The sequence below is a fragment of the Aythya ferina genome (assembly GCF_964211825.1).
Source record: "Aythya ferina genome assembly, chromosome: 1".
Taxonomy (NCBI): Eukaryota; Metazoa; Chordata; class Aves; order Anseriformes; family Anatidae; genus Aythya; species Aythya ferina.
In genome coordinates, this window is record NC_140296.1 from 151,751,768 (window position 1) to 151,766,256 (window position 14,489).

At 53.6% G+C, this 14,489-nt stretch overlaps 1 protein-coding gene across 15 annotated transcripts in view; it reads right to left on the reverse strand.

The window, feature by feature from the left end:
* Window positions 1–7,692: 7,692 nt before the first annotated feature.
* The window catches only part of RBFOX2 (RNA binding fox-1 homolog 2), a 157,711-nt gene continuing 150,914 nt past the window's right edge, over window positions 7,693–14,489 (reverse strand). For all 15 annotated transcript variants that reach the window (XM_084502514.1, XM_084502515.1, XM_084502525.1 and 12 more), the window contains one exon: window positions 7,693–13,519. In XM_084502514.1, the coding sequence (XP_084358640.1) occupies window positions 13,475–13,519 (45 nt within the window). In that variant the 3' untranslated portion in view covers window positions 7,693–13,474. The remainder of the gene's footprint in view (window positions 13,520–14,489) is intronic.

Below are 14,489 nucleotides of genomic sequence, written 5' to 3' on the forward strand. Positions count from 1 at the left end.
CTGAGACAGCTCGGCTCTTTGGGGTCACTGATGGGTATCCCAGGCCTTTGGAAAACCCACCTGTAAGCATCTTACACACACAGGATCTCTGGACAGCCAGAAGCTCATCTCGCCTCTTCCCCCAACAGCATCCAGAGGCAGAGGCAGAGAGTAAGGAGCAGGAACAGCCCTACTCCATCGCAGCAACCTGAGACTAAGGGACTTCCCAAGGCCGTATTTGCATCCCTGTGTTCAACAGCCTTAGGCAGAATTCTCCATGGGTTTATAATTTTTTAATCCTCTTATACGTGCTCCCCCCAAAATGTATTTCAGACATGGTTGCAGCCCTACTGGGAGAAGATGTTAAAAACCACCAGGGACTTGGTGACTGCAACAGATTAGCCAATGCGTAAACCCCAAAATTTGCTACTCGCTTTCCAACCCTTCACAAACAGTTTCAAGGCATGCCCATTTCAAAAGGAATAATGAAAATGGAAAGAGAAAAAAATGAAAGAAAAAGGAAAAAAAAAAATGAAAATGAAAGAGGAAGAGGAAAAATGAAAAGGAAAAGGAAAAGGAAAAGGAAAAGGAAAAGGAAAAGGAAAAGGAAAAGGAAAAGGAAAAGGAAAAGGAAAAGGAAAAGGAAAAGGAAAAGGAAAAGGAAAAGGAAAAGGAAAAGGTGAATTCCCCATGCACTAGGCTTTCATCATTCTCCTTCATCCACATGCCCTGGTGCTGGTGACTCAGTGATCAGATCCAGCTGGTCTGCAGCAGGATCTACCTGGAGATTGCTTATCAAAGCCTGGGTCCTTTTCATTCCTTCTCCGTTGGGTGCAGCAGAGGTCTCACCAGACGTGGCACCTCTCTACTCCAAGGCAACCCATGCTCCTCTGGATTTGGCACTGGCATCTTCCAGGGCTTTCTGGTGAATCCAGGAGTTCTGGAGAGCCAGCACATCCCACCAGCCCACCACAGCCTGCCATGAAGACATCAGGGGCTGAGGGCTGCTCACCATGCAGGGGAATGTCCACAAGAGGGAGAGTTGGTGCCAGCCTCGGCCCTGATACCACGGAGTCGGCCCTTGGCCTCCTGAGCATAGCAGAGCCATACCTCATGCTTCATTTCCCCCAGCAGAACTATGTCCTTCCCCTGACAATTTTTTTATCGTGTTCCCCTGTGGTCCATAAGCAATTCAGAGGGCAGCATCACCTTTATCCAAAAGGAGACCAAGCAGCAAGCGATCCCTTTCTGGAGCTGTTCCCATCTTCTCTTCATCCAATTTTTTCCCAAAGCTATCCTGGTCAAACATCCATGTTTAGGAATATTTTGTGATCTCAGCCTCAGATCAAGTAGAACGGGTCATTTTCAATAATTAAAAAATGTTGTGCTCTGAGGCAGAGCTCCCCTGGCACCAAATTGAGGTCCACGTGGAAGCTCGCACTCATAGAGGCTCCCAAAACCAAATCCCCAAACTTCAGCGCATTTTCCCCAGCAGTTCAGCTACCCGCCATGCCCTTTGAAGTAATATTTTAGACTTTAATTTAAATCCTAATCCTCCTTTCTTACCTTTAGTGTCTCTCCCATTATCCACACAGCCACGACTTCCCGTCCTGTCGGTTTGTGACCACCCCTGCTCCATCCCTCCCGGCACACCACCAAGTGCCCAGTTTCACCAGTTGCCATCCCAGTGCCTGTCCCACCTGACTGGGAGCAAAGGGACCTCCCTGTTGTGCCACCAGGATGCTGCCTGCTGGCTCGCTGCCTGCCCACACCTCTCATTTAGGGAGCAAAGGGTCGGGGGAGTTTTAGCTTTCCAGGAACCAAAAAGAAATACTTTCAGGCTGAATGAGATCGACACCAATGTTTTATTTCTCTCTCTCTCTCTATTTTTTTTTCCACCTATGAACTCACAAGCAAACCAGAAGCCGCGGTTTTTGCCATGTCTGCTCAGGAGTGAAATTACAACAACAGCAAGCGCTTTTCAAGTGCCTCAGTGAAGTATGAAACTTGCTCCTTCCTTTCTATCTTTGCCCACGCGTGCATGTACCAGCCTCCCTCTGTCCCCGCCAGAGCGTGACTTCGGGCACCCTGGTGGCAGAAAAGCATTAACCTGCATTTGCCCCAGACCTCCAGCATTTTCTACAGCTGTGAGGACCAGGGCTCTGCTACAGGGATGCTCGGGCAGTGTCCCAGTTGTACCCATGCCAGGGGGACCTGGATGGGGATGGATGGCTCCGCATGGCCGGACACCACACGGGGTCTGCGGGGCGAGGAGGACACAGCGCTGAGCAGCCCGGCCACGGAGGGCTGAAGCCTTTTCCCTCACCTCCGTGCACACAGCTGCAATATCCCAGCACATCCTGGCTTAGAAATGGATGGAGATGGTTGTCACAGCGAGGGAAGAAAAGAGGAGAGGGCATTTTGTGAAGGCCAGCTCCGCAGACACGGTTTGCTTACCACCCGTGTAGTCCCATCGTGCTTAGGCAGCCAAACACTGACTTCTTGTTCGTAAATAAGAAATAAAAAAATAAATAAACGACATTTTGAAATGAAACAATCTAATTACAGAATAAATATTTAGCTTGAGATGAGCAGACAGACATTCAAACCCACTTTCTGACATGACAGATGATCCACGCGGAGCTGCGCCGCGGGCACTGCACGCTGCTCAAACCCGATTTACAAATACACGGCGTAGCAGCAAAAATAGACACGACCCGCAAACATCGCCTCTCAGACAAACATCTCCTTTAAAACACCGTCGGGGATTTGGGTGGCAGCTGGACCTGGGAACAGCGTCCCCAACTCCGTGATGGACCTGTGCGAATGGCACCGCAACAGCACCCGCTGGTGGGGCTGGGGAATTCGGTAACTGAGCATCAAATGACCCCCACGTTTTGATATCAGGAACAGGTAAAACCACAGCGATGGCAGGGAAAATGTGAATGTGAATGGCTCCTCACAGAAGCAATCTCTGGAGCACAAATATCACTGAAGCTGACTTCCAGCGTGTGGTATTAGCCATGCTTTTCAGATGGAGGTGAGGAGCAGGAGGCACCGTGTGGGGTTGTGGGCAGGAGGTGATGTCCCCAAACAGAGCCCACAGCCCATCAGACCTCCCAGCAGAGGGGACCCAGGTGCCTCCCCAGTGCCGTGCTGCCATGCTACACCATCCCTGTGTCTTTCAGTCACCTTCTGACTCTACTTTTAGAGTTAGGACCACCTCCAGGCCTCCAGATTTCCTACCTGAGGGCTTGTTCTCTTTGCACAAAGCAGCTGTGACCAGGCCACCAGCAGCCAGGTCTTAGCCCTGTTCCTCAGGTTGGTGATCGGTGGCTCTTACAAGGCTGAAGAGGAGAAGCAGGTCCCGTTCCCGGTATAACCACAGGCCCTCAGCGGGGCAGCACAGCTCTGGCTCTGGAAACGGCCATCCTGCACCTGGAGAGCCAGGAGATCCTGGGATACCACAGCCCCAGGCACCTTACCGTGACCTGGAGAGATGAGGGCTGGTAACAACAAGCTCTGGGACCTCTCCAAGATGTTTGCAGGAACACTGTTTAAAGAAGAGACCATTCAAAGACCACCAAAATCTGCCTTTCTGCTGCTACTACCTCGGATCACCAGCTCTTCCCAAGCCGCATCGTTCTCATGGGTCATTCCTTTTGGGAACACTCACAGTGTGCACTTTCTCCGTCTTGGAAGTGAAATAACCTTTAAAAGCAGGTCTGGAGTGAAGTCAGGGCCAGAACAAAGCTGATGGAAACACCGCTGATGGCTCTGGGCATGACAGGACTGTGTCCCGTGGGGACAGCCTGGCTGCTGGAGGGTGCACATGGAGGTTTGGCAAGGACAACTCCCCCCCTGTGGCCCCAAGCAGTCAGGGCAACGAAGCAGAGCTGTGAAATTGGGAAATGGCTGTGGGCAGTGCACAGGAGAGGAGATTCACCCCTCACCTCTGCTGTCCCCACGGCAAATGTCCTTGTGTTTCGGGCAGGGATGCTCAGAGCAGGGTAATTGAGGTACTACAGGGCCCCAGGGGAGCTGTGCAGGCATGGCTGCGGGGAGGCAAGGGGGTGGCTGCACGTGGGCACCTTTGGGGCCTCTCGGGATCCCTGCTAAAAGCAGCAGGGCACACGGAGCCACACGAATCCACACAAGGGCACTGGGGAATCAAGCATCTCCCCTCTTCTGAAGGAAACCCAAGCGTAGGCCCACCATGCACCAAGTCCCTGCTGCCTCGCAGGGCCAACCTGGCTCTGCAGCATAGCTGCTTTGGACCGTCCCCAGGTGCCACGAGTGGGGCGAGACCTGCAAGCAGGAACAGCCAAAATCCCAGCAGGGTGGGAAGCGAAGCATCAAAACCTCTCCCATGGCTCTTCTCCTCGATGGGAGGCAGCAAAGAGGACGTGGGGATGCTCCATGAAAAGCCTCTGTCGGGGGCTTGCAAGCAGGACATGGAGGCACACACCCCCCCTCTGCTCGCCAAGGGTGGGGAAGGTTCCAGAGCGCTCATTTATTATTATATCATTGGGTTTTGTGGCCCACCTGGTGGGGAAGGGGGTTGATTGTCTCTTTCCATTAAGAGGACCGGGGGGAGGCCTGCCTGCCGCTCACCCCCAGCCACAACGAAAACCTCCCAAATGTTTCCCCCTGAAACGAGAAACATTTAGAAGTGTGGGCACTGAAAGAAAAACAGCAAAGAAAGCTCTCCGTGTGCCAAGGGGGGATTCACCACTGCTGGGAGAAACCCTCCCTGCTCCCCGCTGCAGGGGAACATCCCCGAGACCCTCACCCCTGCATTGCCCAGTTTGGCCCTCAGGACACCTCCGGGCTCCTCTCCCCAGCACCACTCACACCATGGTATGAACAGCACGGTGCCTCCCCCCTCCTGAGGGAATAGGGTTGGGATCAGGCCAGGTTTTCCCTTTCCTCGGGTGCAGCGAGGGGGAAAAGCAAAGCCCTGGTGTTTGCACCGTGCGGAGAGGTTCCCCAGCCTGCGGGCCGGGGAGGACGGGGACACCCTTGGCAAATAACGGAGGAGGGCAGCGCTCTGCAGCACGAAGGCTCCGGCTGGGCACGAAGGCTATTTTAGCAGCAATGGAAACACGCAGGGGCTGCTGCTGCTGCTGCTGCAGGGCTCCGTGAAATCAGTGATTTCTGAGCCGAGTTCAGCTGGAGAGCGCCGCTGCTATAAAAAGCAAAGTGACTTTGCGCTTTGACGCTTCCTCCCGACACACACACACACACACACACACACACAAAGTGATTTGTGATTCAAAAGCTGAGGAATTTATCATCCAAAAGAGCCGGGGCAGAGCTGGGTGTTTACACATGGAAGAACAAGACAGGCACCGAGAGCAGATGTATTTATATCCATCCATTAATAAAGAGAAGAAAAAAAAAGAAAAAAAAAAAAAGAAAGAAAAAAAAAAAAAAGCCAAGTCAACCATACCTTTGTGCTAAAGTTAGAGCACGGCACTCGGCATGTCCTTAAAAAGGCAAGAAAGTTTCCGCAAAGTGGGACAGCTGCTCCGGGTGCCTGCAGGCCGCAGCGAGGGAGCCGAGCGCCGAGGGGCTGCAAGGAGCCAGGCGAGGGCTCGCTGGGTGCAGCACGCCAAGGCCAGGCTGGGTTTGTGGGGCTGCTCCACCAGGCAGCCCAAAAAGGACCGGCAGCACCCCGGGGTTGGGGCTGGAGGCTCGCTGCGAGCCCAGGGCGAAGGGCTGGAGCTGGAGCCAGGCCCGTGGGTGGTGCAGCCGCAGTGAAGGTCGAGGCTGGGCAGCCTGAGGCACCGGAGCTCGCGGGGCTGGGTGACATTTAGGAATTCCTCAGCAATAACTCACTGCAGCCAAGTCCCTCCGTCCGTCCGCGGCGCGTAGGGCTGGAGTTTTTCTCGCCTCGAGGCCCGAACGCCAGGGTGTGTTACAACCCTAGGAAAAGTCAGATCTCTGCGCCTTGTAAGGTGCTTCCAGAGAGCAGTGAATGATCCTTCTTTTGGGGGAATAAACAGATAGAGAGCTCTTTTTATAAGGACAGAAAGGAAGCGTGCAGGCAACGCTCCCTCCCACAGCAGCTGCTGAGGTCTCCCATCAGAGGGATGCTCGGGCTCTCAGCCCCATGGCAGTGCGGGCAACAGGAGGCCAGCAGCAAACCCCTGAGCACAGGTTGGCCCTGGGGATCAGGGTTTTTCCCTGGGCATTAGGATTTGGGGTTTAAATCTTTTCACTGAGCAGTTTTGGGACCGCTGGGACCACAGTACCTCCAGCCTTTGCAGACGCTGCCCACGCACGCCGAAACGCGTGCTGCGGCTGGTGCTCGGCCACAACCGCCTCGTGAATCATCCATTATTTATTGTTATTTACACTTGCAGAAGGGAAACGCTTTAAGCCAGCAGCACTCCTTTCCTCAACCAACCTGCAGTCTGTTCAAAGAACCGGTGTCAGCTTCCTTGGGCAAGCTCCGCTCCCGATGAGCCCGCCTTGAGCAATGCGACACCTTTAAGGGCTTATTAGCCCATTCCAGGATCAGCCATTTTATTGCTTTGCCTTGAAATGAAGGCAGGTTGATACCTGCAACGCCTCTACTGCACTTTTTAAGATCACCTCTGCCTTACACCTTTGTCCCGGCATGGGGGGGGGCTTCGTTTCGAGACCCCTCCCGGCTCCCCCGAACCAGCTCCTCGGTGACAATCACCCAGCCCTGACTTCCAGGCGTCTAATTTTAGCAGTTTCTGTTGAACATCCTCCCGGGTTATTGTTAGAACGAAATGAGCATCATCTGACAGGAACACGCTGCAGCTCCTCGGTAAACACCATGGAGGAATGCTCCGGGAGCGCGCTCCTCCCCGCAGTGCTACCCACGGCCCCGCCGCCCGGGGGCACGCCGAGCCCCCTTCCCTTTGCGCCCGGAGTCCTGCAGCTCCAAAAGAATAAAATAAAAATAAAAATAATAAATAACCATGTGCTGCCCTCAACTGTATTCGGCCTGCTCCGCTGTATCATTTCACTCGGCTGTGTTTCCATAATTACTTGCAAATTGCCCACAGGGATTTATTATTTGTTATTTTTAGGATTGTTTCAGCGGAAAAGGCATCTGATTATTTGTGTATGTATCTGCACGGCACCTCTCACTTGAGGATCTCTGAGCGCTCCACAGAATATGAATGAAGCTCCCCTCATCCGCCACGATGCTCCTTTTGCAGGCAGGACAACGGGAGCGGTGATTAAAAGCCGGGGCCGAGCTCCCGGCGGAGATTTCTGCCCGACACAAGCGCGGCGGCTTCCAGCCGGGCGCGATAACGATCAAACCCGCGCTAACGCCAGCAGCGGGAGCCTGGCTACACAGGCATGAAAGAAAAAACACCGATACTGCCACTGGAAATGGCCACGTGGCCTTCCAAGCTGACGGGTTCAAACACAGATTAGGTTTAGGGTGGGGGAAAGAGGCTCCCTATCGCATGGCAAACACCCGGTGCTTTCTGCTAACGGGCAGCGGGGAAAAGAGTGGGGTTGCTTGGAGCACGAGCACACCAGGCTGAGATTTTGCTGGTGTAGCTTGCCAAGGCTTTGCCCTTTCTTGGTGCTACGACATCTCCAGGCTCATTCCTCCAAGCAGCTCCCCAATTTCTTCAGGTGGTGGCCGGCGGGGAGATGGATGGCACCAGCGCGACTCACCTGGGGCACAGCAAAACAGAGAAGAGGCAGGAGGCAGCAGGGTGGTGTTTCTCTCTTTTATTTAAAAACAGTGCTTCATTACCATTTGCAAAGGGTTAGGAAGGGTTTCCCCCCTTGCTTAGAGTTTATAAAAGCCAGCAACATGATCAATAATTTATACACATGGATAGTAATACAAAAAAAAGGAATAAAAGCTAAAGATCTAACTACTCCGACCTTCACAATTCCAGCTACTTGATAATAATAGGAATAACCCAATGAATACTGTATGGTCTGAAAGCTACTATACAATATGATACTTAACGAGGGGGGGGCGGGAAGTTAGAGGCTGTCACAAAGCCCTGGGATGCAGATACTGCTTCTCCAGAGTCGGCAGGGAAATGGGACCCTGGGCAAGCGGCTCGGGCGTCCTAGGAAATGATCCAGGGGGAAGGGACCGCATCCCGCGGGGGGACACGTCCTGCTCCCCGGCGGTACCTGGCAATGGGAGGTGCTGGGGAGGCCGCGTGTGACAGGGGCAAGTCGGTCGCTGCCTTTGGAGGTGCTGCGGCATCTCAGCCTGGCACGGAAAATCTCCAAGTCTCAAGTAGATCAGCCTGTGAGGTCAGTAAAATGCTCCGCCAGCTCCACGGCGCTCTACGGCCCCGGCTCTCCTTCGCTGTCAGCCCCAGGTTTTAGCTCCAGCTATGTACAAGCAGGATTTATCAGATTTAAAAAAAAAAAAAGAAAAAAAGGAAAAAAAAAAAAAGAAACCAAAACAAATCGTATCCCCTGGGGTAAGAGAGGATTATTTCGTCACTTGATAGCGCAGCCGAACCAAGCTGCCAAAACTACACCATGTGCGTGCACACAAAATCCTGTGAACAGAAAAATAAAAATAAAAAAAATAAAAAAAAAAACAAACATGAGCGAACCGAGACTGCTCCGGTGGGAGGCCTGATTCCTGGCTTCTGTAAGGAACTGGCTCCTGGGGGAAACAACGAGCCCCTCCAGCGGCGGGGAGCTGGCAATCTGGCAGGAGATTTATTACTGACCCACTTCAGGGAAGGAAAAAAAAAAAATTAAAAAATTAAAAATTAAAAAAAAAAAAAATCAAGATGAACTGGCATTTTGCTGACTGCCAGCCAAAAAATGAGTGTTGGGGTGGACGGCTTCGGATACCAGCCATCTCCTGGTGAGATGGGGCGAGGCTTTTGGCTGGCGTGCCCTCGTCCCACCACGTGCCAAAAGGTTGTGGGGGATGCGTGTGCCGGGCCCTGCAGGCGCTCAGCCCCGTGCCCAGAGGGCAGTCGCTGCCAGAGCTTTCCAAGACCCCAAAAAATTGCCTTCCAGGGTCAGCAGCAGCAACGGAGCCGGGAGGTGGGTGTCCCCATGTCCCGCTGGGTCTGCTGCTGCTGTGTGCACTGCAGAGGGCTGGGGGCTGCTGTCCTGCAAACTCCTGGCTAGAGGAACGTGTACCAGGGAGAAACCCCAGAGCCTGCTTGGGAAGGGCCCCATTTCGCACCCCGGCCATCGGCCTCCTGCTTGCCTGGGTGACTGTGGAGTTTTCCTTGCAGAAGAGGAGTTTGACTGGGGTGGAGAGGGTGGAGAGGGCAACCGGTAAGGTGTGTGTGGGGGGGGGGGGGTGGAGGGAAGAGGCTTTTCAGACATTAACATCACCAAAAATAGTGTTTTATGCAACAAAGAATCAAGTCTCACTGGTGTATACTACAAAAATGTTGGACATTTTTCCCAAGAGCATGACAAAATAAAAACACAGAGAAGTTCTACATCGGATGTTCATCGCGTTCACTAGGTTGGGTTGCTGCTTGTTGTTGTTTTTCCCCCCCCCCCCCCCCGCCCCGTCCTATATTAAAACAGTGCAAACAGGTAACACGCTTCACACATCGCCCCTCCGCACCGGGGACAGCATCCCCCGACCCCGCCAGGCCGGCAGCTGCCCGCGGGCATCCTTCCCCTTTGGAGCCAGACCCGGAGCTTGCCCCTGCTTTTCCCTTTAGCCGATTTCTAAGTGCTCCCCTAGGCGTGATTTCCTCTGCTCTCAGGGCTGGGACAGGGCTCTCGCTTTAGGGCCGGGGAAACAGACCTGGAGGAGCGCCCCGACTGCTCCCACATCGTCCTTGAGGATCACCGACAGAGCCCTGAGCATCCCAAAGCTCCCCAGCAAGCCCAGCCTGCAGCTCTCGGGCACTTCAGCAGCCGAGAAACATGGCTTTGTCTGCCCGAGCTCACCTCACGGGATCTGCACGACTGCTTCGCCTGCCACAGAGCTGCAGGAGGCTCGGACTGGGCTCCCCGTTGGCTCCAGGTCCCAAACCCCACGGGGCAGCCTGCCCAGCACGGGGACGGTCACATCGGGGTGCAGGAGCGCTGCGAGGGCGTTCCTAGCAGGGCACGCACTACGCCAGTAGAGCTCACCTTTGTACCAGCACAACTATATATCCACACGGACAGACGGACCAGCAGATTTCAAAAGAAAAAATAATAAGAATTAAAAAAAAAAATAAAAAATTAGCACTTCAATCCAAAATTATACCGGTATTAATACGGTGTGCTGGCCAGACCTACTGCAAGACAGTACAGACAGCAACACTTCGAGGAACGTCTCGTCCTCCACACCAAGAGGAATCCCGGTGCCACCAGGCAAGGTGGCAAGCAGCAAGCTATTTGCCAGCCTGCCTCGTGCAGGTTTTCCCTTTGAAAGCCAAGCCCTGGGGACTCGCGCCTGCAGATCCATCTCCGGGACAAGCACTAGCTGCTGTCTGGGCCCGGGGTTAACTCATGAAGAGTCAATCATTTTGCATAGGGAGATATAGGCTTTGTCCTCGCTTCTCCAGAAGACAGGTACGTAACCAAGGCTTGGCTGCTCTGAACCCATCTCAAGCCAGCTCGCTGCGCCTCCGAGCGAACCTGGAGCCGCTGTTTGCCAAGAAGAAAGCGCGGCGCTGCCGCCGTGGCACAGCAGCTCCTCCAGAAACCTCGCTGCAAAGCCTCAGCTGGCGGGGAAGCTTTTGGGAGGCATGGCGCTCCGCAGAGCCAGCCGCCTCCAGCGCCCGGGCACCACGAGCGGGTGGCCGGGGACACGGTGACAAATAACTCCGGGGCACGAGGGAAGGAGCTGGCCGGGCTCGGGGAGGCCCCAGGCTGGCTGGCGTGGAGCAGGCAGGCATCACTCAGGAGATCCTACAGCAGAGGACTGACTGCGGCCCCGCAAAGGGTGGGCGCTTCCGCACGCAAGCCCTCCGACTCTCAGGAGCCGCGGGGTGGGCTGAAGCCGCCGTGCATAGACTGCGCCGGGAGGCAGGAAGGGGCCGAGAGGGAGGCAGAGCTGGGGACGGGGACGATTGCACCGCCAGGGGCAAGGGAGGGCACGCGGGGAGGGCGAGCCCAGCTTTTTGGGGAGCCGCAGTCAGAACCAGCTGAACTGAACCGCAGGACGGGGGCAGGGGGGGCGAGCGCGACTGGTCCTACCCCCGCCTCCTCCCTCAGCTCAGCCAAAGCCCCCCGCGTGCCCCCCGTTTCCCCTCGTTTCCTAGGTTTTGTGAAAGCCCCCGACCGCCCTGTTCCCCCCTTCCCCGTTTTCAATCTAACTAAAATATTTATATACAAACAACAAAAAAAAATTGTCATAACAGCAACAAACCAAACTTTGGCTTGGAAAAAAAAAAAAATAATAAAAACCAACAACAAAACCAGGAAAAAAAAAGAAACAAAAACAAAAACAACAACAACGAAAGGTGGCCAACAGGCTGGCAGTTTGGTGTCCCCTTTTTCTAGCTATTCCTCCAGAGAATCAATAGCTTTAGGGTCGCTAGCTTAACTCATGGCTTCCCCATCCTTCTCCTTTAGGTGCCTCCTCTCTGCTGCGCCCAGAGAGGCTGCGTGTTTCGCTGGGGAAGAGGAAAAAAAACGCGTGGTTGTGCATGGCTGGGCCAGGACACCTCCTCGGGGAGCTCTGCTGGCTGACACCGCTTAGTGTTAAATGCAGGAGGTTTCCTATTCTGGTATCAGCTGGGGGTGGAGAAGAAGGCGGCGTGCGGCAGGAGCTGGGAGAGGCTCCACCAGCGAACCCGTGCTCCAAGCAGCCCTTCTGGGGGTGAAACGCTCACCCCAGTACCAAGTGAGAGAGTTGAGGCAGAGAAGTGCAGGTTTTTTTAGGCTAACACAGGGTCAGAGAGAGCACAAGAGCACCTGCCTCTGAGCATCGGGGTTGCTGGGAGCGCTCGGGGCCAGCAGCTGAGCGGGGAGGGCTGGAGAGCGGCAGCTCCCCGCCGCAGCATTGCTCCTGCCGTCAGCTAAAAAGCCAGCTCTGTAACCCAGCCAGATCGCTGCTGGTGAGAGCAGAAGGGGGACGGTCTCAGGAGTTGTGGAGTCCTCCCCTGAACGGTCTCTCCTCTTCCAAATCTTATCATATGTAGTGTCAATACGGACCCGGCAGCCCAGGGGCATCAGCTTTCTATGGCAGGCTGAGCAAAACGGCCCCGGGGTTTGCAACGTGGCTCTGTGAGGGCCCTGGATACAGCTTCTGCTGGGACGTTCCTATGAATTCAGAGCTTGTGCAAGCCGCTTCTGCCTCCCCTCAACCTCCGGACCTAAACAAAACTACCTCAGGATCACGCTTGGATGTACATGACACTCTTTCCCCGCCACGAACCCACATGCGTGACCCTCACCTCAGCAGCTTATACATAACTCGTTTGTCTCGCTCGTGTTATTTGGAACAGGTCACTTGCAGTAGTGCCTAAGCAGCTCAGGATGAGCAGGAGGAGAGAGACCTCGCGGGCTGGACCTCGGCGTGCCCAAGCACGGCTCTGATGCTTGAGTCTTCAGCCTCAGCTTTCTTCATCATCGAGGCCTCACCGCCGCCTTGTCGCCGCTCGCTGTCCGCAGCAGAGGTGCTCTGTGGGGTGGTGCATTGCGGCTGCCACTCCTCGAGGAAGAGAGGGAGGAAGGGGACAGCAAGGGAGAAAGATCTTGAAAAGGAGGATGTGAAACTAAGGTAATTACAGCCACCAGCAATGGACAACAATCAGCTAGAGTAAGTTGTGTGTAGGGGGAAGATCATCCTCCGCAAAAAAAACTCCTTTCAAAGTCTCGTCCCCTACACAGCGGGTAACAGCCAAAGTCTTTGGGCAGGTTGAGGAAATCTTCTCTTGCCAAGTCTAAAGTCCTGACACTGCTGAAACTGTCCCAGACCTGTGCGCGTCAGATGGTGATAAAAAACGAGGAAAGTCTCTGCATTTCCCCCTTTTTCCGCGTGTAAATGACTATTTCCCACCAGCATTTAGGTCCCAGCCACAGCCAGGGAGTGCTTCCTTCTGCAGACCAGAAACACAGCAGGTGGAGACTTCTCCCTCACGTCCTCCTGTCTCCCAGGCACCAAGCACCAGACCCAGGGAAGTAACTCTGTCTGTGTGTTCCTGATTAATTGCATGATATTCGGTTTCTAACAGCTTTCCTTAACGCTAATCGCCTTTTCCGTGATTGGTAGGATAAGCTATGCACCAACATACAGACACGGAAATGCATTATTTTTTACCACAGTTAAAAAAAAAAAAAAAAAAAAGGAAAACAAACAAAAAAATAAAACAACCAAAAAAAAAAAAAAAGCACAATCTTTGGAACAAAAGAATTAAAGGCAGAAATTTAAAGGAAAAAAAATACATATTCAAAGAACATAGTGAGGTATAAAAAAGTATTTTCTCTTTTGTTTTTTTGTTTTTCCTCCTCATCTTGCTATAGAGTTCCTCTACTAGTAAATATTGCAATAGCCAGGCCTCATGAACTGGGGGGGCTGTCCCACTTGCAGGGGGCTCACGTCACTTCAGTAGGGGGCAAATCGGCTGTAGCCACCTCGGTATAAACTCGCCTGTAGAAATTAAAGGAGAAGAGAAGAGGTTGTTAGGTAGCGAACCTGGAAGAAACCTTCAGGGGCAGTGCCCAAACGCTCTCAGAAGGATTAATGGAAGTGTCCCGGCACTGACCCGCAACCATCAGTCCCCCTAAGGAGTAAGAGAGGAGAACTCTGCCTGCAAAAACCAAAAAACATAGCTCTGGAGGACGTGCCCACAGCTGGAGGTGAACTTTGGCAAGCCCAAGTCACAGGGAGTTCAGTACCAGAGGCGGGACTCACAGGTCATAACCTCTGAGCCAGCTGTCTAGACTGACTTTTTGGATAGCAGACACACACTTCCAGGATGCTCTCCACCTCACCTTAAGGTAGAGATCTAAAACAGACACGATGACCTGGTATCCTAGAAATCCCTGCTTTTCCTCCACTGACCCTAACGGGAACCCGCGTGATGCGCTGAGCCCAAAGGGAGGTGCTCCACTGCAGCCAGCTGTATGTGGGTGTCTTTTTCTCCGCGCACATTTGCGTTGCAGCCTTTGCAGCAAAACAGCTCCTGCACTGGCTGGAAGCAGATGGGCAAGCATGTGTTTTCAGCAAGCTGTGCTGCTCCCATCCTATGCCAATATACCTCATCCCTGCCCTTGTGTAACTCCTGCTGGCAGGCAGGACGCCGCATCCTTCCGCTGGTGGAAGAGGGAACCGAGTGGAGCAGCTTTGCTGCAAGATGTCACAAGAACAACTTATTCCCTTGCTTTCCCTTGGGCTGATTTCTCATCGTGCAACAGAGCTCTAAAGGGCTCTTAATTAAGTTAATGAAAAAGGCAAGAAAGGATGTCCGGCATCTCCAGCCGTTGCTGGTTTTTGCTCTACCCATCTCCTTGATACGGTTATACCGAGTCAGCAATGACATTCTGGCTCCTGATGTTTTTGGTCATCCTTCAACCTCCTCCTTTGTACAAGATGTACAAGACTAAATGGTTTCTGGTCT